Raw genomic sequence first — 26,548 nt, 5'->3', positions numbered from 1 at the left:
CATGCAGATGGAACCAGACAGAAATAGGATGTGATTACTACACTTCAATTCCCTGATGATCCATCCCAGCTGACATTAGGCTTGAGGGACTTTTAAACTCAACATATGAATCTACAAGTTATCCTTATTTGCCCTGGGCATCTCTCTGGTTCAGGCTTCACCTATGGGTCTAAGTCATGCAATAATCAAGACTGGAGCTTTGATTATTAGCTTCATCTCTGGGAGGAGGGTTCCGTCTTCTCACCAGTCACAAAGAGAACGATGTCAGCAGATGATGCTAAGAAAGGTAGGAGTTAGGGAGTTAGCAGTCATGTGGCACTGCTGCCCAGTTTAGGTAAACTCAAGGCTTTTTAGTATTTATCAGTTTTCCCAAGGACTTTTAAACACTGATGTCAATTGCATCATGGAAATAAAAGCCGGAAAACAGCAGCATGTGACATACAAGAGAAACTGTGTTCTATTGTTTATGCACAACCCATTTGCTTCTCTTCGACGCTTCACCTGAAGGGTTTTGACAGTGAAGTTACATCAGCTAAAAAGCTACATTCATGAGATTTTTTGGGGCACTTAAAGCGTTGTATCTCGGAATGTTACTGAAGAAAGGGCAGACAGCTGGTCTTTCAGAGGGAAAAACAGCGCCCTGCAGGCGGCCTCGCCATCTCCACAGCCCGCAGAGCTCACCCATCACAGCCCTGCCAAGATGGCGGCCGCCGCCCTCCCTTCAGCGCGTGCGCGAGGAAGGAGCGGAGGAAAAGAGGAGGCCGCGATCCTCGCCATGCTCCGGAGGGGAAGGCGCACACACGTGAGCTCTTGGACCACCCGGCAGCTCCCGAGCAGCCGTTGTGTCGCCTCGCCGCATTGGTTGCTTTGTGAACCTTTCACCTTTTATCTGGGTCTCGCCGCCAATTGCTCGATTCCTTTCATGTCGCGGGGACGCAGAGCGTAAGCTGCGCAGGGTGGAATTCTCGAAGCGGGTTTGCGTCGCAGGCGCTGGGCGGCCTTCGTTGGTACGGGAGGGAGGTGCTCCGTTTGCGTAGGGCCGGCAGCGCAGGGGGAAAGCGGGGGGAGGAGAAGGAGGAGGAGGCCGTCGCGGGCCCAGGTGAATGGAGGAACCTGACAGCTGGGGGGAGCAAGGCGGCGGCAGCGGGGAAATGGCGGTGGCGGCTGCAGCACAATGAGACGTGGCCTGTAGCAGGGTGCAGCGCCGGGTCCGTCCGAGCAGGTAGGAGATGGCGGCCGGGCTCGCCTGCCCGTCGCCCCGGGAGCTGCGTGGCGGAGCCCGCTCCGCCGCGGTGGGTGGGTGGGATGGCGGCGGCCGCTCCCTCCCCGCCTCTCGCCGCCGGGTCCCGGTGAGCCGTGCCCCGCCTCTGGCCCAGCGACCGTCCTCGTCCCTACGGGGCCTCGCCCGTCTTGAGGCCGGGCTCGGATCCCCACCGTCGGCCTCGGCAGCTCCCGGCAGCGTGCGGGGTGTGAGGGCCGCGCTTTGGTCCTGCTCGGCTTTGTCTGCGTAGGGCCCGCGGGGAAGGCCCGGTGTGAGGCTGCGGAGCTCCGATCCCCCGTGTCCTGTCCCGATGGGTTCGGGGCGAGGATCGGAGCATGGGGAGAACTCTCTGCTGGGAGCCCGCTGCTAAAGGCGGGGAAGGAAGATCGCGGCTCTTCGTTGTGCTCCCGTCGTCTTACAGTTTAGGGGAGTGAAGAAAGTGTAGTAGCAGAGTGATAGAGGCACACCTGGTGCTTTGTGAAAGAACAAAAGGTTAAAAGGCACGTTAGTAAGCTGATATATTCGGTAAATTAATACTAAAAACATGGGCTGTGGTATTGACCTCTAGGAGGAAAAAAAAAAAAAAGCTTGTTTTGTTTTTGCTTATTGTCATTCCCCGGAAATGATTATTTCCAAAAATAGTTCCCTACTGACTTCAAATGGCGGGGATTTGGCACTTCAGATGATATGTTATGAGTGTTCTGGACATCGAGATGTTGAACCCCAAGTTATGCAGGGGGCTACAGTGGTGGAAGCTGTAGGTTTGAAGGTGATGACCATTCTTAAAGAAAAAAGACCCAACTGAAAAATCAAAAGAATTAACTGCAGGCACTCAGTTTACATTATGGTATATTGTGCTTTATACTTTCTGTATATGCCTTTTTCTTTTAATAAGCTACTTTTGTTGTTGTGTTGAAGTGCATACTGCATATGTAGCTTTAATAAGTTGTCTTGGTTATTTTTTTTTCCTCCCATAATTTGATATAGAGACAAACTGGAGTTTACTCCCTATATACCATAACTATTCTCCTAAATCTTTTTCTGAAGAGGGGGTTTTTCCATTGTCTGTGTCTACAACACTTGTAGTTATGAAGATTACAGTATAAGGTTTGGAGGTATTAGAAGCTGGAAGGTGCTAATAGGTGTATGATCAGAGCATTGTTACTATTTAATTTATTAATCTGGGGGATTAAAATAAATATGCTTGTACAGAAGTGCTGAACTTTAAATTAGGTATGAAATCATCTTAGTGATAATGTTTCTGTGAAAGTGGCAGCTCAGCACTCAGTCAAGAAGTAAAAAGAACCATCAGGACTTGCAAATAAGTGAAAATAAAAGGCCATCGGTATATAGTAGTATATAGCGGTGTATAGGTCCTTGCTGGGCCAACATATGTAATACTAAATGCAGTTTGGGTGTTTTTTGCTGTCTTTCTCTTCTACCTCAAAAAGTTGGTTTTAGACTAAGCACAAAGGTAGGGAGAAAGTTCATTAGGACTTCTTACACAGGGGAAGAGTTGCAAGAGGAAGGGTAAGAGATTGAAGTTAAAGTCATGAGCGAAGTTGATAGAAAGCAGTAGCTTTTTTTCATCTGTTCTTGAAAGGTTCCTGTAATTTATAAATAAATAAATAAGGCAATAGAACTATAGATCACATGCTGCTATATCATATGTAGCTACAGTTCCTGGTGCTGTAGCATCTTTGGAATGCTCAAGCATCCCATACACAGAAAACAACAAGGTGACTGTGAAAGGTGTCAGTAGGAGGTCTTGCTGTTATACTCCTTTGTAGTTGTCCTCCATTGGGTACTGGTAGACTACTGTATGGTGTACGCAAATCCCAGTTAAAAAACCTGTGAGATTCCTGTTCCTTGATGCAAAACTTCACTACTTCATCTGTATTCTCTTTCACCGTGAATGGACCAAGTATGTGTTGATCTGAATGCAAATTGCTGGCCAAAAAAATAAAAGTGAATACGCCTGTACTTTTTAGAAGAGCAAGGAGATTAGAGAAATGAATGTGGTGGTAAGCTTGGAGTTGACGTACTCTGTATAAGGTTGAACTCTCATTTACAGTATACAGAAGAATTTGCAAAGGATTAGAGATTCTTTAGGGATAGTGAGCATTAGAGTAAGTGCTAGGACTACTGACAACCTTTATTTCAGGGTTGTTCTAGTTGCATTAAAACATTCTTCTAATACCTGAAGGGAACTTACTCCCAGGAGGGGAGTAAACTCTTTGAAAGGCCTGACAATAGCAGGACATGGGGAAATGGTTTTAAGTTAAAAGAGGGAAGATTTAGGTTGGATGTTAGGGGGAAGTTCTTCACTAGGAGAGTGGTGAGGCCCTGGAACAGGCTGCCCAGGGAGGTTGTGGATGCCCCGTCCTTGGAGGTGTTCAAGGCCAGGTTGGACGGGGCCCTGGGCAACCTGATCTAGTAAAGGTGTATGTTTGGTGGCCCTGCCAGGCAGGGGGTTGGAACTACATGATCCTTGAGGTCCCTTCCAACCCGAGTTATTCTGTGATTCTGTGCTTCTTCAATTACAATGAGTTATGCCATGTTCCATAATTCTCAATGAGAAAATCCAGTTTTCTTTTTCTCTCATATAGTTATTACAAACTGTGGATACTGAGCTTGGCAGATATAGTTGGCAGAGCAGAGAGATGGTTACAGTGTTCCCTTGCCTCATGTTGTAATGTGTAGCTGGGTAAGCTCTGACTATCTGTGTCCTGTTACCTTCATGTGTTCAATACTCATTTCTTCATATTGATAGCGCAGAAACTTGGTTTATTTTTTCTCCTCAGGATGTGGCTGTATTTAAAAAGAAAGTAGAAGTATAATTAAATGTACTTTTTAGAACATTCCACCCTAAAGGCTAAGGATGTTTAAAGACCAAATTGTGCTTTCTTCACTCCATCAAGATTTTTCCTCAATCTTTATCTCTCATGGGTTGTGATAAACCAGAAGAGACTTGATAGATAGTAGTAACTAAAGGTTCACTTTTTAGCTGGAGTTACTGCGGCCTTTGGTTGGTATTTGAAGGTCTGATTGTTCAAACTGTGTTACTCATTTGAAGGAATGGGCAGTTTCAGGATTGACATTAAGGAGCCATTCTAAAAGATATAATCTACAGGACAAAGCAGTGTCTGCTGTATTAGAGTATGCTTTGATATTCTCTGAAAGCTTGGTCTTGGTAGTCCTTTCTTGCTTTGCCTACTGATGTTGTGTTTCAATGCTGAGCAGCTGATTTCTGCTTTATATTGGTTAAGGGAAATTTTCCTGATTTAAAAGTTTTTACTTTCAAATTGCTGCAACTTCTCTCCTTCTCAAGTCCAGAAGTGAAACTGGCTTCAAGGATTTTACTTGCAAGGTTGTGTGTCTTTTATACAGAGATTGTGAAATATCCTTTGGTGGGAAAAGAAAGAAGAGCAGTGCTCTGACTTCTTGCATCTTAGAGCCAGGGACTTTTGTACCTCTTCTTGTGGCTTTTATGTAAGTTTGTCCACAGCTGTGAATCGTCTGGTTTGTGGGTTGGTTTCCAATTGGTTGGAACAATCAATTCCTTGACAGGTTCACCAAGTGTGTGTGTGTTTGCCTTAGTTGCAGTGGGATGGCTGCTGTGAACAAGGCAGCAGGTTGAGGCTATTTGAGCTGGCATTGTTGTGTTTTTTCAACTCTTCCATTTGTATGCAAAAAAACCTACAACAAAAGCATAGAAAATCATCAAGCCCCGTAATCCTTACTTAATAGTTACTTACTTAATAGTTAAAACCTGGTTCCCAGTGCCTGTCTCTTGTTTCGGAGTCTGATTGCTGATACAGTGTCAATCTATGTAGAGCTTCCTCAGCAGATTCCAAAAAGCAGCTGGGTAGCAGGAAATGTTCAGTTTTCTTGGAAATGCAAAAATGTAGGATTTACTTTTTAAAATAGTTTTTTCTTTGCGATATCTGGTCTGAAGGACTGCCCACTTGCTGATAGCACAACCTTCCTTTCTATAGGGAGCAAATGTAGTTTGCTCTCTTAAGTAATTTGACTAACTTGATGGCTAACTTCACAATTCTTGTTTCTCCCTTGTTTGCTCAGGTCTTGTTTTGCCTGTGATTTAGATGTAGCTTTCTTGCAACTGTTGCCATCCCTTTGTATGTTTTCTTGCTCTTGAGGAAATGAACCAAGTGGAGTTACATTGTAGCTGATGTTTAAAAACAAGTAGAATTGATCCCCAGGTGTCCATATTCACGAAACCCTTCTCAGAGTTCTGGCAAGTTCATTCAGGTGTCCCCTCTTTTTGCCCCCTCCCCACTTTCAACTGCTGAAATCTGGGACTGTTTCTAGGTGTTAGTACAGATAGATACATCTAAGCTGACTTACTAACTGTGGCTTTATGGAACGTTCACTGACTTCTGGTGCTAATGTTGTTATCATTAAAGATGACCAAGTCTAATCAATCTCAAGGGAGACTTCTACTTCCTCATTTAAGTTTTGTATTTCCAAGTAGGCAGACGTGTTTGCCTTGCTAACTTTATGCTAAGTGGCTTGTAGGTTTTCCTTTTTGGAAGAGGATGGGAAGTAAAAGAAGGTGTATACAATATAGCAATGTTTTGATTGATCTTTTTATCCATGACCTTTTAACGTCTTTCTGCTGAAGTTAAATGCCCATGTTGCCAATCTATGTGAAGTTATTAATCAAGAAGTGATATGATCTGTGTGAAAGGCTTGGGGTAGGGAAGGGCATGCTTCTCCCTTCCCCCGCCTCCACTGAAGGCCATTTTTAGCTACTATTGCTGTCTGGCGTGGCCAAATTGATGTCGGAGACTTCAGGAAGTGAATTACTACTGAAGGTGGATAATGGGCACTAAAAGGTACATTGCTTTGAAGATAGGACTTGATTTGAAGCCCTGTTTCTGGCATGTGTTCTATGAGTCTATGGAATTATGTGTGTATTTATTTATTTAACGTATTAATTATTCTTATTATGATGTATTAATGATTTCCTGTTTCTGTGAGGCTAAACAAGGATAATATTGACCCAAGGAAATGAATGGTTTCTAGCAGTTATGTGGCCAGTTTCAGCCTGAATGGTAGAGACTGCAAAAGGGAAGTGACACAGTTGTGTAATTGAGCCCAATGATTATTCTTTTTCTTTTTTTTACTTCTCTCATTATTTCTATAGTTGTTCTAAACAAGGCCTGCATTTCCTCTTAGCTTAAGAAAATTAAACTGGATCCCATGCACCGTGTATTAATACTTGGAGGGAAAGCTTTTCTTAGTTGGTCTAGTGAATATTTATATCAGTAAATATTAGCCCTCCTGAATTGAAACACAGCAAGCTGTAACTGATGCTTCAAAACCAAGCTGATTATTTGTATACTTTGAAGGTTTATATGTAGTTAAGAAATGTGTACCTAGGTATTGAAGTTCATAGGTTTATTTATATGCTGAATACATCAGTTGATTTTAGTGTTGTCCTCCGATCAGGTTACAATTTAGTGATATCTTCTGAAGAAGTGTAACCAGAATGTGTGGTGAAGAATATCTGTCCTGGGATATGAGAGGAAAGAGCTTGACCTATATGGCAGATGACAGAATTGCGGAGGAGGAGGTGTAGGTTTTATGAAGGTAATGCACAACATAGGTCTGCATTTTTACCTTGAAGTACTTCAATGCAAAAGGACTGGGACAGTGCCAGGAACATTTATGAGCTCCCTGGGTCCTTCAAAGACATTCAATCAACCTACAGGAGATGAGTAATTTTCCCTGTGGTAATCTTCGCATAGTTAATGTTGTGCTGTGTAGAAATTGAGACATAAAACCTGCCTTGATTAATACTGAACTTTCTGGAAAACAGTCTTCTTTAGTCTCTGTGTTACTTAAATTGAATAGAAGATGAATTTTCAATAAAGCAATCCATGATTTGTTAAAGCTGTCCACTGGCTGGTACTTATATCAGTGAATAAGGTTCTGCAGGGAGCTGCTGGATGGTTTTAGAACATGTGTTGACTTGCAGAATGATGAAGCAGGTGCTGATTTCTGGCAGCATTTTGAGTAACATGCCAATAATACTATTAATATATATATATTGACTGCCAGCTGTTAACTGCTTTTAAAGCCTTTTATAGTTCATTCCTTTTCTGGTGCTATTAAATGTTTTCTTTTGTTGCTTTCTGTTAATTGGTTTTGTACTAGGTATCAAGAAGTCTTGTTTTTGCAACTTAAAGTTTTTTGTCACTGTGTAATGTAGATCAGCAATAGCTGGCAACAGGGAAGTTGCTGTCTGATTTTTGAGTGACAGTCAGAAGCCTCTTGAACCCAGTTTGCTTGTTTCCTGTAAGGTAAGCCACCTGATGGCTGTCAAAATGGATGACAACCATCTCCTCACACCAGCTCTACTACTCATGTGGCACCCTCCACCTTCCATACTTCATGCAGCTTGCTGATCCAGCACAAAGCTTGCTTAGGCAAAGGAGAAAAGGGAGCTGAACTTTGTTTTCCCCCCCCAACATGTCAACTGAGTGTCAAAGCTGTTTAGAGACGGGAAGGAGCAGTGAGGAGTGGAGTTACTTCATCTAGCGCTGAATTGCCATAGGACTAGGTTGGCAGTCTTGTGAAACCTAATCCCAAAATACTGTGGGTACTTTCTACTTGACTGTCTTCTGTACGATGTGACTGTTGAAGTCTCTTCTCACTTGTTAATTAAAATAACTGTTTCATGTTTTTCTCAACATTCTACTTTCTCATTTATTAGTAAGCAGTTGTTATAAATAGGTATATTATTGTAGTAATCTTATGGTTTTTGAGTATTAAGATAAGCTGAGTTTCAATAACTTTGAAACAAAGATAATAACAGTCAGGGCAATAACCAGGATGGAGTACTTATGCTCTAGCTGCTAGATTGGGAAAATTCAGATCTCCTTTTATGCTCAGTTTAAAGCCTCCCATTTTTATTTAGTGCTGCTTTGTAATCCTGACTCCGTAATTAGGGAGATATTCGTGAAACTGCTTTATCTTACAATGTTTTCTTTCCTGTTTTCATCAAATATTTTGCTGTGTTTTATGATAGCAGTGTCACTGAATGCAAATCAAAGCCTAATTTTTTTTCCTTTTTTTTTTTTTTTTTCCTTTTGTAATCTCTGTGATTAGTCTTAAGAGCTTCTTGAACCAAAGTGGGTAGCTTTCAGGAAAGGAAAGCGTTGTCCTGATTGTTTAAAACAATAGTAATCAATTCTAGTCCGGATATTTACCACCAGCTTGTTGAAGTATTGCAACCTTTAATTTGAAATCAGAGCTTTAGGAGCTCACACTGACCACAACATAAGTCTTTGAATCACTGTGTGGGAAGTTCAGAAGTTAAAGTGGCTGAAAGAGGCAAGTCACCTTTATAAGGCTTTTTCTTTTTTTTCTTCCTTTTCTCATTTGAGTAAAGAACTGTTTCTTCTTACCCTGTGCTTTTACTTTTGGAGTAAATCTGGGAAGGGATTGGAGGCAACGCTTGACAATTTAAACAATCCTACACTTGGTTTTGTGATGAATATTGACTGCAGGTTTTTTTAGTATTCTTTTTCTTTTAGCATCATTCAGATACATCAGTATCCAAAAAAACTGTGAGCAGGCTGACTTCTGATGTCTGGAGTCCCATACTTAAAGTGTTGTCTTAATATTTCTGTCCCACTGGATCTGAGATAAGCAATATTTATTAGTTTCAGTAGTAGGCATGCAACTCAGAATATCACGTAAGTGTATGTATAATTTTCTTAAGAAATATGATCCAATACTTGTGGTAGGTATTATGATATCATGTGGAAGTTTAATTAAAATAACAAAAAAAGAAAACCCTTAAATAAATAAATCCTATTATTTACAAGTTTGCATTCAATGTAGGAGTTACGTTATCACAGAGAAAATACTCAAAAAAACAGACAAACAAAAAAATCCCCTCAAAATTCCTTTTTCTTATTGGGCACCTGAGGTGCACAGGTCAGTCTCTGTCTGTATGTAGTTTGTGCATTTTAGCTGACATTTCTGCCTAGAAAGAAAATACCTGTGTATCCCCTACTTAGTGGTACTGGCTGTGAAGCTTTGAGTGTAAGCGTTTCTGAAGTAATGTGCTGGACTGGGGATGCTCCTTCATCTAAGAAACAACTTGCTTCTGTGTGACATCTTCTATTACTGTTATGGCTGGTCTTCCTACCTGGCCATAAATTACCTAGAAGCTGTTGTACCAGTGTAAGACACAGTGGGAGGTTGCACGTGGGTTGAAGAGAATTCTAAGAGTTGATGCTCCTATATGTTTGTCAGAGCCCCATGAAATGCATCTTAAGGTGTCATTTGGGGCCTTTAAAAGATGGGACAGTGTTTTATGTAAATGTTGAGTGAAAATGGAAGAGGGGTGATGAAATAGAAAGTGAATTTTCTGTATTTTGTCGATATAGGGCTATCTCATTTCTTCTGCGTTTATTCTGGCAAACTTTGACTGTGCAAATAGATACAGATCTTTATGAGAATATTCAAGAGCTAAAATGAAATATCTCTAGTGACATTAAGATATGTTAAACTTCTGTATTTGCTCTTGTGTTTAATTCAAATAGACAAGTAGCAAGGCCACTCTTCTCAGTAACAGCTTGTCTATGTGAGTTTAATTCACTTTTCAAATTAACTTCATTGCATTACTTGATTAGTCTCAGTTTCTCTAAGCTCTTATCTATTTGATGACTGTAACTGTACATTTTCATTTCAAAATACTTCATTATGTGTGCTAAAGGCCTAGACTATGTTCTTTTTCCTGATCAATTTTACTGTGCCTTTGAAAGATGCTTGAAGTGTAAACTATGAAAATGACCACCTCTTGTATAAATGACATGTAGCTAGGAGAGAATCAGAGTCAGTATTTAATTCTAACTTTCACAATGTCTTCCTTGTTAAGCATTTAAGGCTATAAAAAGAATACATGCACTTTTTCTAAATAAGATTACTTTTGATTTATGTTATGCAGGAAGGGTGTTATAATTCATCTGTGTACCAAAGAGAAGTTAAAAATGTATCTACTCTTTCATAGTTGAGAAGCAATTCTGAGGAAGAAGTAGAAAATATTTCAGATCTTCAGTAGAAGTCGGGCAGTTAATCTGTGTTAATCCTTCTGGAAGTCATACCACTCAATTATCTCTCTTAATGCCCAATCAAATAAGTTAGCTTGTTAGCTTTAACTAACGAAATTACATGATTACTCAGTGAAACTAAAGACAATTGTATTTAAATATTTATTTTGCATAATATAAATTCTTAATGAATTAAAATGCATTTGCATTTAATCAAGTTATAAATTCCTCCTAAATACACCATAACACACACAGCTGTCAGACAAGCAGGATGTCCTATATAATGGTTACTAATAATGCCAATTAATAAGCTAAATGAAGTAACTAATAGTAGTTATAACAGTACCTTCCTAATATGTCAAAAGCTCACATTCATAACTTGTAGATAAGGTAATTAATAGCAATAATTGCTTAAAATTAAAATTTCACAACCAAAATGAGTTTTCTTGACTGATAATTTTAAGTTTTCCAGTTGAAATCAGTGTTAAGAGGTTTTAATGTCTTGCATATAATCAAATCTGCTGTTCTAAGATGATGTGGTGCTGTAATCACCTTTAAAATGCTGTTCCTTTCCCCCGGTTCTTAACCAGTTTTCTTTGTATCTTACTACTTTCAGTATCTGTTTTTATTTGAGCAGGAGTATATCTACTTCTTCAGAGCTCTGTTTGCATTCATATTTTGCTTCTAGAAACATATTTATTTCCTTTCATTCATTCTTACCTAGACTGAGCTTTCATTGTTCTTTGTCATTTAAATGCAGGCAGCGTTTCTTCTGATAGTGCCTGAATGTTATGTATTCATTACAGCTGCTGTTCTTTCCATCCCCTTCGTGCTGCATCATGGATCTTCTTAGAGAGTCTGGATTTAATTGTCCCCTGGAGAATTATGTCCTCATCAGTCTGATCTATTGGAATTGGTCATCTGCAGGGCACTGTGAGGATAAGCAAAGGCAAGGAAATATTCCTAACCCATTGTGTTCATTGTTAGTGAAAGTATTGAATTATTTGCAGAACCACCCAAGGGTCAGATAAGAAAAAGGTGCTGAGGAATGTTTCCACAGTGGAAACGCCTTGGGATGAGTCGTAAAATGTGAAACGTGGAATATTCTCAAGTTAATCCAGGTTGGAGGGATCCTGTGGTGAAAGATTATGTGCAAATATGTTTGGTTTTGAATCTGGAGGGAAAAAAATAACAAAATGGTGAAGCTGTGTTCCAGTTCTTATCTGATTCTCTTGTAATTTCCTCCCTTCTTTCTCATGTAAATCACCAAGATTTCTGTAGTGACTGTACCTGCAAAAATAGCACTTCTTTTTTTTTGTAAGTCCTGGTATATCTGCAATAGAAGCTTAGGATGTAAGTACAAAAGGGAGGCAATCCAGGCTCTGCCGATAGAGCTGCCAGGTAGACATTGCAGAACTTGGCTCTTTTTCTAGTAACTCACAAACTGACAAAATCACAAAAAATCTGAAGTGTTTGTTGATGACTGCTGCTGGCTGCTCTGTGTTGCTGGATCAAGCGACCTCTAAGGTACTTGCTATTTTGCTGCTGGCAATTAGATGATACTAAACATAATTATAGGTGATTTGACAACTTCAATTCAAGCCACAACTGATGTGGTAATAACTGTTTTGTTTTCTTTTGCTTTAACTTGTTCTACTGAATCCAATATCTTTATATCCAGTTCTGAAAACACTATTCTCCAGCTCTCAACTGGTTGAGTTCTGGGACTGCAACTTAGCGTTACAAAAGAGAGGAGAAATCCCTTCAAGTGATGAATGTGGACCAGGATCCAGTGGATATGTCTGTCTTTCCAGTGCCAGGCTATTCATGGTAGAATTGGAACTGAAGGAACTACGTGAATGTGTTCTGAGTCAGTCTTGGTAGAAGGGTTAATTGGCAGTTGGAGTATTATATTAATTTATATTGCTTTCAGAACCCAAGTGAATGTCAGAAAGCCTTAATTACATCATTTACAGAGATTTAGCTGCTTCAGAATATTATTTCTCAGCCCTGAATGGCTTTAGATGAGAATATAGAAAAATGAAACTGTTTAGTAAAATTCTGTTTTGTTTTGAGTTTTTTTCTTATATAAAAGGCCTTAATAATCGTTAAACGAGTTGAAGCAATTTTCAGTAAACCAGTTTTGTATTATACAAAAGCACTTCTGAGTAGACACAGAAATATCTCAAGGATACCTGTTTTGTTTGCAGTTATTCTTTGTCTCCTTGCATTGATTCTGGTGCTGTGAAAGGTTCACAGATTGTTGACTCTGGGATGGGTCTGGGTTTTTTTTGTTTGCCTGTACTGAAAGTATTGCTGGTGCAGAACAACATCAACGGTGGAGATGAGGGACCCTTATGATGAACAGGGCATTTCTCAAGTCTAGTGACATGGTAGGCTCTTTATCTATTTGACCTTCCGTTGTCTTTCATAGTTGATGGAAAAAGTGAAAGGCATTTAAAAGGTGAGGGAAGAAAAGGGGAAGCAGGGGTGTGAGTTTTAAGTTTTTAAAACATCTTTATTCATGTTAGACACCTGTGATCCCACGTGCTGTGGAGAAATGTGTTCCAGTTGTATTTTGTGGGTCTTAAATATTTTTCATTTCTTGGTCAATCATAAGGCAGCGCTTAAACTTCTGAGACTTCATTGGAGACATCTGTTAAAGACAAAGGTGTTTGTTTCCTACACTGGACACCTGAAGTTATAGAGCACAAGATAAGTTCCTTAAATCTGTGCAGGCCATTCTGATTTTCCTTATGTGTGGTTGTCTGTAATATGCTGCATCTTCTTCTCATTTTAGACTGGTAAAAATGCTAGAGGATGACATAAAATCCAGATATCCATATATGCTACTTCTTAGAACTAATGCCTTCAAAGGAGACCTCTTGTATCATAGGACTGTAGCTTTGGATGCTGACAGAGGGAGAACAGAGCACTGTCAGACACCTCTGTTTGGGGAGCTTGACTTGCCCCGCATGGAGAGGAAGGGTTTATATTGATGCAAATTATGGGCTCAAAAGCCCCACATGGGGTTATATTCAGAGGGCAGCTGCTGCTTTTATTTACCATAAGCAAGAATAATTGATACTCTGGAACTGTACTTGGCTCACAGCTTGCCCATGGATGGGGGAAAGGAGAAATCCTTGCTCTAATGTCTGCTTAATTGCCTTCCTGTCTTAAAGTTAACCTTTGGATAAACTAAATAATTACAAGAAAACAATTTGTTGCTCAATCAAAGGATCAAGTGACTGGAAAAAGAAAAATCATCAGTATGTTCAGCTATCCTTTCTGGTAATTCAGATGTAGTAATAATACAGGTATCTACATAAATTAGGGTCTATAAGCTTACCCTGTGGGTTAGTTTTCAAACAGTAGCTTGGAGGGGGGAAAGAAAAAAAAAAAAAGCAAATTAAATATTACATGGAGTACTTTCTTTTTAATTGCTAAATCCATTACAAGTTTTTGGCTTTTAGTTCATTTAAAGACATGTCTTTAAATCTTTTTTTCCCTCTAACTTCCATGTAGACTTCAATTTGTCAAATTGAGAGTATTCTGTCTTGGAGTGAGTTTGAGGTAGCATGATGTATGTACTGTGGTTCATAACTTGTTTTATTGTTTGTAGCACAGTATAACCAAAGAATAGGAGTTTATTATTAGGAATAAACTTGCGGGGATGACAGAAGAGTGAGTCCCATTTTGTAATTGCCCTCTTCAAAATCCTGAAGCAGCTGTGATTAGGGAGAGGCAGGATGGTGGCCCAGAAGGACTTCCTCCTAACCACAGCCACAATGGTGGTTTATACCTCATATCCTCTGGTGCTGCAGGACCTTGATTTGCACTAGAATTTGTTTCTATTTGCTTTAAGATCATTTGCTGCATCGCTCCTGTGGGTTCAGAGTCCAATTGCATATATCGTCTTGTGAAATAGAAGAAAATAAAAATCAAAACTGTTGATGTATTCTTTTGTATTCTTTCTGATATTTTGGTACACTTATTTTTTGGTGTTATCAAATGTCAAAGTAGCAAATAGCCACGGTATTCAGAGATCTTGTCTGAGGTCTGCAGAGGTGCCTGTTGGTTACTGGCAGATTGCTGGGGCACTGGAGATCTGCAGAAGTCACAGTGTCCTTGCTTGTTTCTCTTGGCGTCCTTATAGGACTTGAATGTTGGGTTTTTTATTTGTTTGCTTGAACAGTGCTGCTTTGTTCATTGAGTATTTAAGGGTTTTGCAGGGTGGCTAGTTGGGCAATCCAAGTACTTAGCTTGGAAGTCTCCCCTTCCATCATTATATAAAAATATGTGAACATTAAGCTCTTAATAGGGAGCTTAAAAAAAAATAAGACATGTTGATTTTCACTTCTGGAATGGCTTTTGTGCTTAGCGATGTCAAAGTCATTTAATAAAAGTCACTCCTGTTTTTGAATGAGATCTTTAGTCGCTGTAGAGTAAAATATTACACCTCTTGTCATAGTTTTATGGTTGACGCCTCTGTATATTTGTCTGTCCGAATATAAAACATTTGTGATTTTTATTTATTTATTTAAGTAATTTACCAGATCGGACACTGATGTTTATTAAAATTCTCTGATAAACCCAAAGCGTTTCCTCACCGAGGCTGGGATCCTTGGAGCTGCAGACAGGGCTCCTGCCTCCGCGCACCGGGCTTTGTCTGGGTGCGGGCATCAGCTCCATTGAGATGCTAATGGAAGGAGCTGCTGTTTTGTAGGAGAACTTGACTGCATCTCAGGAATGTGGCCCGTCTGGTTATATGTTAGCTTCGGCATTAAAAGGGCTACTGTAATTCACGTCTGCGGATCGATTGAGGCTGCCGACTTCTATGTTAACAGCTTTGATGCACCAAAGGAAATTGGTGGGGAATTACATTCTCCTTTTGGTTCTCCCAAATCTAAACCTAGCGATTTGTTTGCTTTCTGCTGACCATTTGCGATTATGGAATAAAATATATTTGCTGTGTGAAGCAATATGTGATGTTAGCTTTCTTGACAAGTAATTGAGCCTTCTTTTTTTTGTCTTTTTTTTTTTTTTTGCCTCTCCTTTTCGTGTCTGTTTCGTGATAGGGTAACTAAATGCTGTAATAGCAAGAGAAGCTGAAAGAGATGATACAAAGTCTGGTACATTTCTGCTCCACTACTTCAAAAGGGATGGCTTTTAGTTGGTAGGCTATTCATGCTGTAGAGCTGATGGCTAAACGATTAACCTGTACAGAACAGGAACGTATTGTTAGAAATTTGTTCAACTCACTGCATCTTACTGGTAATTTGCTGTGTTTTGTGAAGAGAAGGGGTGTGCATGTGCATTGCAAACATGAATTTCAAAAGTAGCTCTGGGAGTAAGATTTGAGAAGGTCTATTTTGTACATTATCACAGTACTCACCAGATTTTCTCCATTGCATTTCCCACACGTTGCTGTTGTAAAATAAAGCGAAAACAGTTTATTTTTGCTCTTTCAAACTAAGTCCATTCTTTGGCTATGTATTGGATGCTAAGTTTCTTTAAGACTTCATCACGGCATTAGGTGAAAGCTGTGTGGAAGGAGCGCGGGGGAGGAAAATTGTAAATCTAGTTGTACTCAGCCAGCAATTACTTTAGCAGATAAAACAGAAAATATGCAAATATCTCCGGAGCACTTATGGCTTTCAGATGTTGACTGTCTGTATCCCCAGCCAAAAAAGGACAGATGATAATTAGATTTTGAAGGACCATGTGCTGTTGCTACAGAGCTAAATATTAAAATGCAAGAAAGCAGACTACCACATGGCACGATTGATTTTTATGGCAGTTCATGTTGAAATACTCTCTTTTTATATTGCCTTCTAGGTTACCTAGGGTGAAACAAAATTACAGGCTTGGAAACTCTGGAAAAGCTCAGCATCAGTATTTGAGGTAAAAATGAACATACTGAAGTAATCTTGGGAGTGTCCTTATTAACTTTATGGAATTGATTGGAGAAGAAATTTTCATCAAGATTAATTTTGCATTTAAGTTTTCAGTATTGATTTAAAAGAAAAAATGACTTCAATTATCTTTTTAGATATAACAAAACTAATACTTATATATCACATTAATTTTGTGCTTTCAAGCTCTGAGAATATTGTAGATCAGTTAGATATCTAACATTTGTGTTTTAATGTTGTGTTTTTATAAAGATGTTAATGTATGAAATTGATTTGAATGACTGCTAGACGTATGTGAATAAACAAATGTGTTTTTATAGGAATTAACATAAATTGCACACTATTGATATAATAAAATATAATAAATAAAATAATAAAATATATGTATGTTGATGTGCTTGGAAAGTAATTTTCTTTATGATCGGTTTACTGTATTATGACTCGAAAGAGTGATACATTAGAAAACATTAAAAGAAATCTGAATTTCATTCCAACTCTTAAATGAATTGAATTGTGCATGGAAAACTCATTATGTTTATTTGAAAAATGTTCTAAAACATCACTAGTGTGTTTCTCATATGAACAGATTACTAATATGGGTAGGATTAGGGATGCATTAATTCCTTGCATATTTAATCTTTCACAAATTAGCTTTTAAATTGCTTGTTGCTTTGTTTCTACTACTAAATTAAAATAATATGGGTTCAGAGTGGATTTAAATATTTTGTTTTCTCTCAGCCAGTTATATTGCAGTACAAACACGCCATGGAATGTTTATAAGCAAGTGAATTTCTACAATTAACCTTGATAATGTAGTTCCCTTTTAAAAAAAATTTTATAGTTCAGAGGTCTTTTTTCTTCTTGCTTTTCAGTGCCGAAGCTTGCAAATTATGTGATTAACCTCCAAGCTGATATCATGATGTCAAAATGCAGTTTGGAAAGCATAAGCACAGAGGCTGCAGACATTAAAACGGTAAGTGCGTGCTTTGTAGTGTAGGAGAAACAGATTTTTATGCATCATTTTGCTGTATTCTATCTGATAGATAAAATTCCTTCAGGACCACCATGTCACCATCAAGTGAGATTGTAGAAATTTACCCTGAATTTCTTTGGAAAGAATAAGAATGATGAAAATAGCTAATTTATTTTATGTGTAGATGGTTAGATAATGCTGTGGCATAAGGAAAAAAGGAATTTGTTCTAAGATGTGTGTTTTGATATGTCTTGCAAAACTGAATATGTGTTCATTTTTTTTGTTGTGTTTAAATATTTCTTGTGGATTTTGCCATGAAATGTGGTTTTATAGATGAAATAAAATAAATTTTTAAAAAGTGGGAAGAAGGAAGATGTGCGGGATTAGAATTAGAATTCTCTCAGTAATATAGTTCAGTTTGAATTATGAGTTGAGCAAAAGCAGGAAAGAGGCATCTGATAAAGTTGTGTACAATGAAAATTGAGTGCTTTGGTGTCAAAGTGAGGACAGACATGTATCTGGTTTCATCAGTCCTCTCCTTTTGCACTTTATGTATCATGTGCCTAAATTTTTTTTCTATTGCACTCTATGTTAAAGGGCTAAAAGTGGAGGAATCAGCATAGAATCTCAGCAGTTCAAGCTCTCCTGATTAACAAACTGCATACTTAGACCTGCTGTACTAGGCTTTATATGTGCCTTTATAAAAGATTAAATACTTTGTTCTGCTATCTGTATGTTTGTAATTGACAAAGGATAAGCATCCTCCTTCCATTCATTTGTTCTGAATGCCTCGTGTACTGATGTAGGTATAGATATGCTAAAAAACAGATGCGTTTTCATTTTCTCATTTCTGCACTGGCAAATAGTTTATACCCTAAGAATACTATGCTGATAAATAGAGTTAAAATTCTTTTGCTTTAAGGGTTTGTTGCAATGTACAGCAGTTTAATTTTGATATGAACCTGCTGATGCAGTTAGCTTAGCTCTGTCAGCAGCAACAGAAACTGTTTATTAGGAATTTGCTTCAAAGCTGGTTTTGTCTATACCTGTGATGGAGCACTTGAAGGACTTCAGGCGTTGTGCATTTATCCTCTTCTAACTTCCTGGCAGTAGAATAGGAGTCTGGCAAGCCTTCCAGCTGTTAACTGTACCATATTGCCATGCAGAAATCCTTCAAAAGCAGCTCCTTCTAACATAGCTCCTCAATGTAATCCTCATCTTAGTTAGCTCTCTAATGAAACTTTTCTGAACAAAAGGAACACTTGACTCCCTTGATGTGTTGTTAAAGACCAGTGCTCTGGTTATACTGTTAGGTTACTTTTATTTCATAAAATAACAACAAATAGCATCTAATTGAAGATGAACATTCACAGTTAATTGACTGTGCTTGGGAAACCAGGGGAGCTGGTTCTTGGAGGAATTCTTGCCGCTAAGCTTTCTAAGTATCTATGCATTCTGTTAGAACTTGAAAAAAATGGATCTGAATTTATTTCTTTTCAAAGAATGTTTCAGGGCAACACAGTTTGTTAGACAATGCATATGATGAAGGTATTTGAAGGATAATGGAGTTTTGTGCAGCTGCACTGCATATGTTAAATTATGTTAAAGGTAGCATGATGTAAAAATAACGTGATTCATCCTCTTGAATACTATTGTTTGATGGTATTTTCTTATTTAGACCTCTGAGCTAAATTATATTCTTCAGAAAATAGGGAAAATAGACTCCTAATACTGTTTTAGAAACCAGATAATATAGAAATTATATATATATTTCAAGATTTGTGTCAGTATCCAAAATGACACAGGGGTGGAACATCATAGCAGGTATCTTTGTTATTCACACTGGCAGAACAGGAGTACTTTTTTCTGCTTCCCACTTAGATAGTTTCAAGGTTCAGTTAATTTCTGTCCACAAATTCTGAAAGCATGCACTCAACTGTTTCCAATTTAAAACCTGTTCTTCAAGTAGATGTTTTTTTTCCCCCTTTTTATTTCTAGATGGTCTTGCACTGCTTTTCTTTTATTGCAGAACTTGATATTTGTCCTTGCAATTGAAATAGAGACTTAAAATGTGTAATTACTTCATTATTGTGGCTTATTCCCATAATAACGCTGACATTGGTCTTGTCAAATCTTATATACTTACAATAGAAATAATATAAATGAAGGCCAGGACTAGGGAGCTCCTTAGAACAGCAGGAAGTAGCATTGATATTTTATGGAGGTGGACTTTTCTTCTTACCTCAGTCATTATACGTGGAGAGGGAACCTAAGCTATTTCAAGTGTCCTCTGCCTTGTGAGAGTCTCACTGTGTTGTTTTTCTAATTAATCATATGGTCCATGACAGCTAAATCCCATTGTTTTTCTTGTCAGACTGTTCCACAGTTAATAATAGTATTACTGCCCTACAAAACGTTTTATTTCTCCTTATTTTTCAAGTTACCAATGTTTAGATATTTATTTCTTCACACTTCAGAAAGAATATTGCCAACTTTTCTTTGAGTATACTTTTTGCTTTTTTAATCTCTCTGAGAAGACTGTACTTGAAGGCAGGACTTTCACGAGGTTAAAAAGTAAAGAAATCTGTGGCTTAGAGTATATGATGTTCTACAAGCTCTTCCAGAGCAAGCTGAACCTATGTGTAAGTGTGAGTCTCCGTGCTTCTTATGCTGAGGTAGCTAAGCCTACTATTGTTACTGTGGACTTGTATGAAGAAAATAATGTATGCTTCTTCATGAATATTAGATCATGCGTTGGGCTGTGAGGGAGATGGTCTCAGAGAGTGCTTGTACTTGTTCTCATAGTTGTGTTTATGGCTTGGAAAAGAAAAAGTGGAATAACAAAGAGAAGGCACTGATGATCCAAAATGCTCTATAAAATCGAAGTGACTGGGCATAAGTATAAGAATGATTGGGCAGTTACCCTTAGAAATATAGCATATATTATACTTTACCTGGTCCATCCCAGCCTTGAGCATCTATAATGGCTGCAACCAGGGCTCCTTTTAAAAAAAAATAAAACAAAACTATCCTTCCACATGAACTGCTGTAAATAAGTAGGAAAAGTGCCAAGGCAATTTCAATGAAACGTTGTAGTCGCAACGAAGACTACTGTGTTCTCCAAAAGAATCTGCGTGTTTTCAGATAGCATGACACTGATTTGATTATAAAGAAGCTAGTGAAGGAGGGAACCTTTCAGTAGTATCTTTGATGTCATGCACTTAAGTTGCCTGTTCATACAAAAGCTTTATGTTAGTGTCCAGAGCTCTCAGGTGCTTTCTATCAGTGGCTGATAACTGTATTCCAATTCAGTCCTTCATGTGCGACTGATAACGATCATATTAATTATGTAATGATTAACTTGAGTATGTTTGTGCAGATGCTTAGTAGACCACAATGTTAAGAATTACTACCTTTATTACACACAACTGTATGTAGCAAATGGACTTTTTTTTTTTACCACTTGTCTTACTTGACACAGAGCTACGGAAACTTCAGTGAAAGAACAGCCATAGAGCTGCTAATTCCAAATGGGGAGTCAACCAAAACATTTTCTTGTCTGACTGGATTTAGACACAGTGTAGAGTTACTAGTCTAATTATTAGAACAGAACCTACATGTTCTTGTATGCAGTTTGAAATGTATAAAAGCAATTTTACAATCTTCAGGGCTCTTCTTATATTACATCTGAAATGAAAAATGATGTATTTCTCATTTTATGATGTGTGTAGCCTATGTTGTTCTGTATTTGCAACTAAATAAAGCAATGTCTGTTTGGTTTATTCTTTTGATTTAAAGAATCTAAAAGGACTCAGACTGAAACAATAACTTAAGTTACAGGACTGAGAAAGTAAATGAGAAGTACTCATAAGATTTGCATGAGTTTAGAGGTTCGTTCAAAAGTAACTGGGGAAATCGGAGTCTCAAAAGCATTCTTTAATACATCCTTTGAAATCCTACATGCTTTTTCTTTAAACTTTTAAATATATCAATTCTTTCTGGTATCTTTTCACCCTGACAGTTTCTCTGTAGATGAAATTAGAATATAACAGTGTATTCCTGCAACATTAACATACTCCTTTTGGTGAAGATTTTTTTTGGTAGAGAAGGATAGGTGTTGATTGCTGAACCGAAGATGAAGTTTACCCTTTTTCACTTACTTGCATTTTTTTGAATGTTTGTATTCAAAGTAGTGGTAGCTCTTTGTAGTGGAATGGAACAGTGCTATTTCAACTCAACCATAATGTCCTTGGATAGTCTTCCACTCTTCTTGGGAAAGAAAGGTGGGGGGGGGAGGGAAACAGAGGTTTTTATTCTGACTAATGTCCTAGGGGAGTGATCATGTAATTCAATGCAACACTTTCTCTTTGTTTCAAGCAATAGATAAAATATATTTCAAGTGGAAAACTGAGAGCTTCAGTTACGTAATGTTAGCTAAGTTAGCATATATGTTAGTGTTTAGAGGTGGTTCAAATTGTAAAATTTAACTTGGAAATACGAATATACAAGAAAGAGCTACAATGTTAAGTCAGTTGAACTCATAAATAAAAGTGAAGTTCATCTAGATTCAGAGAAAATGAATACTTTTTTCTTTTTTATTTCAACTGCTTCATACTTGCTAAGCAGTTTGTTAATAACATTCACTGCTCGGTATTTTCTATTGTATACCATGCAGTGCTTGTCTCAATTTTTTTTCCCAGTGCACAATTGTGAAACTTAATTTTCCCTTAGTATAGAACAGTAGGAACATTTCTATACAACAAGGTTATAATTCATTCAGTCCTATGGGAAAAGAAGAATTGATTATACCTTGATAATTCCTGTAAAATATCCAACATTTCTAAAATAACCAGTGATGAGGACTTCGTAGACCTTCTCAGGGAGTTGTTTTCTAGTATATATTTGTCATCAAATTGTTACTTAGAGTATCTTTCTGGAAGCTGGTGGTTTATCTGGCAGGGGTCCCAATTTCTGTTAGCTCGTCATCATCATCTGTAATTGTTTATTACATTTTCTGCTTATTCTTCTGCCAATTCTGCTTAAATTATCTGTTTAATTGAAAAAGTTCTTTTGAAACTGCTATTCTTTTTCCTTTTGGTTAGAGTGAAGTCCCCGTTCTGTGCATTTATGTTTTTACATGTATATGTAAATCTTTGGTTATATGACTCCTTACTTGAAAATGCAAAATGTGGTAGATTTACTTGTTACCTGTGATCTTGAAAATCTTTTGGTAAATGCATCTGTTTAAGTGGAAAAGTGTCTGTAAGTGCAAAATTGAAGTATTCTGCTAAAAATGAGATTGTAGCACTTACTGCAAATAAAAATGAAATAGAATGATGTATCCTTGTATTCTTTTGTTTTGTGGTGTTTTTTTTTTTCCTTTGTATTATAACTGTATCTAATACCGTTTTGCTTTCTTCCGTAGTAGGCTGTGCTGGAACAAAAACGCAATGACAGAAACACTGGATGAATGAATGAAAAGCCCTGCTTTGCAATCCCTCAGCATGGCGGGACTGCAGCTCATGACCCCTGCTTCCTCCCCAATGGGTCCATTTTTTGGACTACCATGGCAACAAGAAGCAATTCATGATAACATTTACACGCCAAGAAAATATCAGGTACTGCTGATCATACTTTTTTTGTAACATTACTATGTTAATGAAACTAAATCTTAAGAATTTAATAGAAAAAGAAGCAGAGCAGATTATAAAAGTCTACCATTGTATGTAGTCCAGGCATGTGTTTCTCACAACTCCACCTGTTGGGACCTGTTGTCCTTTTTTCCACTAGCTAGGAAGTGTTCTGCTTTTGTAATAATCCCTTCTCAATTCTTCTTTTATGAACCAAAATCTTAACTGAATATTCTCTGTGAGGTGTTACTGGGGATAAATACCCTAATCTTGACATTGTGCATTTTGATTATACGCTTACAGTCACATCTCCAGTCTTGATTTTGATATGCACGCTGGTCAAAGCAGTATAGTGACATTAGAAACTCTGTCAGGGCACTCTGATTTTCATTTTGTTGCAGAAGATATTCCTGAGTTCTGGAATTTCAGTCCTCTTTGTGCCCTGCAGAGATGCCTGAAAGCTAGAATTTGGTTAGTATTACTGTAAAGATTGTTTCACCTTGAACTAATGTACTTGCATATTTGGCTGAATTAATACATAGAATTAGATTTAAAAGCTCTAGCATGTAGCTTCAAATTATTTTGAAGAGGAATGTAGTATTAGAAGATAAATCATATTGGTATTTTTTGAGTGAGTGACTGTATCTTTGTTATGAAAGAATGGAGTTAGTTCTTTGGCATTAAAAAGAGTTCTACGGGTCATACTGACCTGTCTGTATTTTGTTTACTCATTGTGTTGTTATTTTTGTCAATGATTTATACACTTTGCTGCAAATAAGGGTGTTGTTTTTAAACCTAGGTTGAACTGCTTGAAGCAGCTTTGGATCATAATACAATAGTCTGTTTAAACACTGGCTCAGGGAAGACTTTTATTGCAGTACTACTCACTAAAGAGCTGTCCTATCAGATCAGGGGGGATTTCAACAAAAATGGAAAAAGAACTGTGTTCTTGGTCAACTCAGGTAAGAGGAAAAATATACTAAGTTCCCGAATGTGCTAGTTCTGTTGTCATTGGACACTCCTTAATAAAAGTTGTGTGAAAGCAAATCTGGGAGAAAGTTTTGGCTGAAGCCCTTAACAGCAGGGTTAATAAAGTGATCAAAGAATGTGATGCCTTTCACATTTTGCTGTTTGTACACTTAATACAATCTCTTTATCTCTGGCATCTTCTATTTTCTGACTTAACATAAAAACATTGCATCTGAATTGCAGTTCAGTTAGCAGTTTTTCCTAGTTATAGTTTTATGTGGAGGTAGACTACCATGCACCCCAGTTTAACATTAGCCTGATATGAAGATTGTACTATAAAACACGGTGCTAATAATAGGGCAAACGTCTTGAAAATAAATGTATGAAAATACCTTTGTGAGATTGAGGATTTTTGTTTGTTTTATTTTTAAGCAAATCAAGTTGCTCAGCAAGTATCAGCTGTCAGAACACATTCAGATCTTAAAGTGGGAGAGTATTCAAGTTTAGAGGTAACTGAATCATGGACAAAAGAGAAATGGAGTCAGGAATTCTCTAAGCATCAGGTAATGTATTAAGTATAAATAAGTCAATGGTTAGACCAGATCAGAGCTAGTCATTTTCAATTATACATAAACTGTTCTAACAGAAATTCAGCATGTTAGTAATATATTAATTTTGAGGCAAAACATGTGTAGGAGGTACTTGGGTTGTTGTAAAAAGCTGTCCTTTTAATCCTTTTTTTCAAGTCTCCCTGCCTTGTGGTCAGAGATGTCAGATACAGAAGAAATTTTTAGTGTACATATTGTACTTCAAATGTTACAAAAAATGTCATTCCTTGGCATCCTTTTTATTTCTACCTTTTCAAGTAAGCTGTGTTACTTGGACTATTTTGTCTGTCTTTATTTTACTTTAGTAAAACATGTAATAATAGCCAGTGAAATATATCTAGAGTACTCAGATGAGTAGATGGAATCGATATTTGCTAATGCTGTCAATGCTATCAAGTGTGATGTACAGAAGAGCTTTTTTACGTTACTGTGGCTTAAGATAACTTGTACTCTTTTTTTTATATTGATGCTTTTTTTTTTTTTAAATTCAGGTTCTTGTTATGACATGTCATGTTGCTTTGACTGTTTTGAGAAATGAATATTTATCCCTGTCAAATATTAATTTACTGGTGTTTGATGAGTGCCATCTTGCAATCCAGGACCATCCATACCGTGAAATTATGAAGGTTAGTTTGTACTGTGTGAACGTTTTCATACTTGGTTGCAGTGCAAGGGTGAGTTTGGAAGGGATGAAGAAGTAGGAAACAAGTTAATTTTTGCTGTTGGAGAATAACATCAATGAACCATATTTTAGCATGCTTTGGGGCTGGATTTACTGTGATAAATTAATACTTAACTCACTACTAGACAACTTTTCTCTAATTCGTAGTGATTAAAGAAAAATCTGGCAGTAACCTGAACTTAGGGCATTAAGAGAATTTTCAAAATTATTCTTAATGTCGTTTGTCTTTGGGATTGAGATGTACTAACCAATTCCTGTATTTAAGATACTGATTTTTAAAAACGTTAATAGGGCTCTTGAAGGTATATTGTTAGCTTCATGAGGTATTTGTTAGATATCTTCCCAGATGTCTCTTCAGATTTAACCAGATCACGCGCACTTGTTTTTTGTGTGTTACTTTAGTTTCTTCATGGTGTTTAAGTGTTATGTGTTTTATTGTAAGCATGACAAAGCTATCCTGTGTAATACTAATTGTTTACTACTTTAAATATTTACTATATGGAAATACTTACCTTGAAACATGGTTGCTGTTAAATGTTCTTCAGTTTCATAGGTTTACTTCCAAGTAATAGAAGAAAGAATTTATGGAACATTTGATACTCTATCTGGTACATGCTATTTAAATACCAGCCTCCAACTAAGCACAGAAACTTTCTAACTGCTGGTTTGATTGTAGGCTTTCAGAATGGTAGGAACAACTGTTTGAAGGTATTTCATTCTGGCTTGCTTCACAGATCTGTGAGGATTATCCATCTTGCCCTCGAATCCTGGGATTAACTGCTTCCATTTTAAATGGGAAGTGTGATCCTGCTGAGTTAGAAGAGAAGATAAAGAAACTGGAGAAAATACTAAAGAGCAATGCTGAAACTGCAACTGATTTGGTGGTCTTAGATAGGTATGTTTTTGTACAGTTATGGCTATTTAATTGACTGCCTTTTTGTTTAGTAAGGAATAAACTGGTGTGAATGTTTGCTATTTTAAATCTTAGAGTTTGTGTGTATGTGAAGCCATTACATGAGATGTGGAGAGAAAGCTGAACATATAAAATTGCTTTTTGAGTAACCACTGTTAAGTAGAAAGTCTGTTTGACCTTAATATTCAGAGACTTTATGTTGTTGAAGAAATAAATAAAATTTACATCATAACTGTTTTACTTGTTTGGCATATCAAAAGAGTATGCTTTGGAAAAGCTAAAGTGAAGGTTGTGTTCAAGTGGATTAAATTTGCTTTGCCTTAGATATTCCAATATTTGAAATGTAGGCAGTGATACTAACTTCATTTTTAGGAAGTATATTAGACAGATTAGTGTTCTTAAAATGAATCAATTTGGTATATAGGATGATTTTTGTTTTTCTTTTTTTAAATATATATTTAACTTTGTATTCATTCATGGTAGGGATAGAAATGTACTTGACTATACT

At 37.5% G+C, this 26,548-nt stretch overlaps 1 protein-coding gene across 7 annotated transcripts in view; it reads left to right on the top strand.

Moving 5' to 3' along the window:
• Positions 1-694: 694 nt before the first annotated feature.
• DICER1 (dicer 1, ribonuclease III) overlaps positions 695-26,548 on the top strand; it is a 58,515-nt gene continuing 32,661 nt past the window's right edge. The window contains exons 1-8 of one of the 7 annotated variants that reach the window (XM_015865317.2): positions 695-802; positions 16,189-16,254; positions 17,138-17,238; positions 22,664-22,856; positions 23,668-23,830; positions 24,270-24,400; positions 24,937-25,071; positions 25,862-26,022. In XM_015865317.2, coding sequence (XP_015720803.1) covers positions 22,713-22,856; positions 23,668-23,830; positions 24,270-24,400; positions 24,937-25,071; positions 25,862-26,022 — 734 coding nt within the window. In that variant the 5' untranslated portion in view covers positions 695-802; positions 16,189-16,254; positions 17,138-17,238; positions 22,664-22,712. Of the gene's footprint in view, positions 803-836; positions 1,008-1,072; positions 1,223-3,880; positions 3,969-16,188; positions 16,255-17,137; positions 17,239-22,663; positions 22,857-23,667; positions 23,831-24,269; positions 24,401-24,936; positions 25,072-25,861; positions 26,023-26,548 lie in introns of those variants that run through there. The other 6 variants (XM_015865319.2, XM_015865318.1, XM_015865322.1 and 3 more) reach the window with 6 other exon arrangements.

Source organism: Coturnix japonica, chromosome 5, assembly GCF_001577835.2.
Source record: "Coturnix japonica isolate 7356 chromosome 5, Coturnix japonica 2.1, whole genome shotgun sequence".
Classification (NCBI taxonomy): Eukaryota; Metazoa; Chordata; class Aves; order Galliformes; family Phasianidae; genus Coturnix; species Coturnix japonica.
This window is presented reverse-complemented; position numbering and strand designations above follow the sequence as displayed.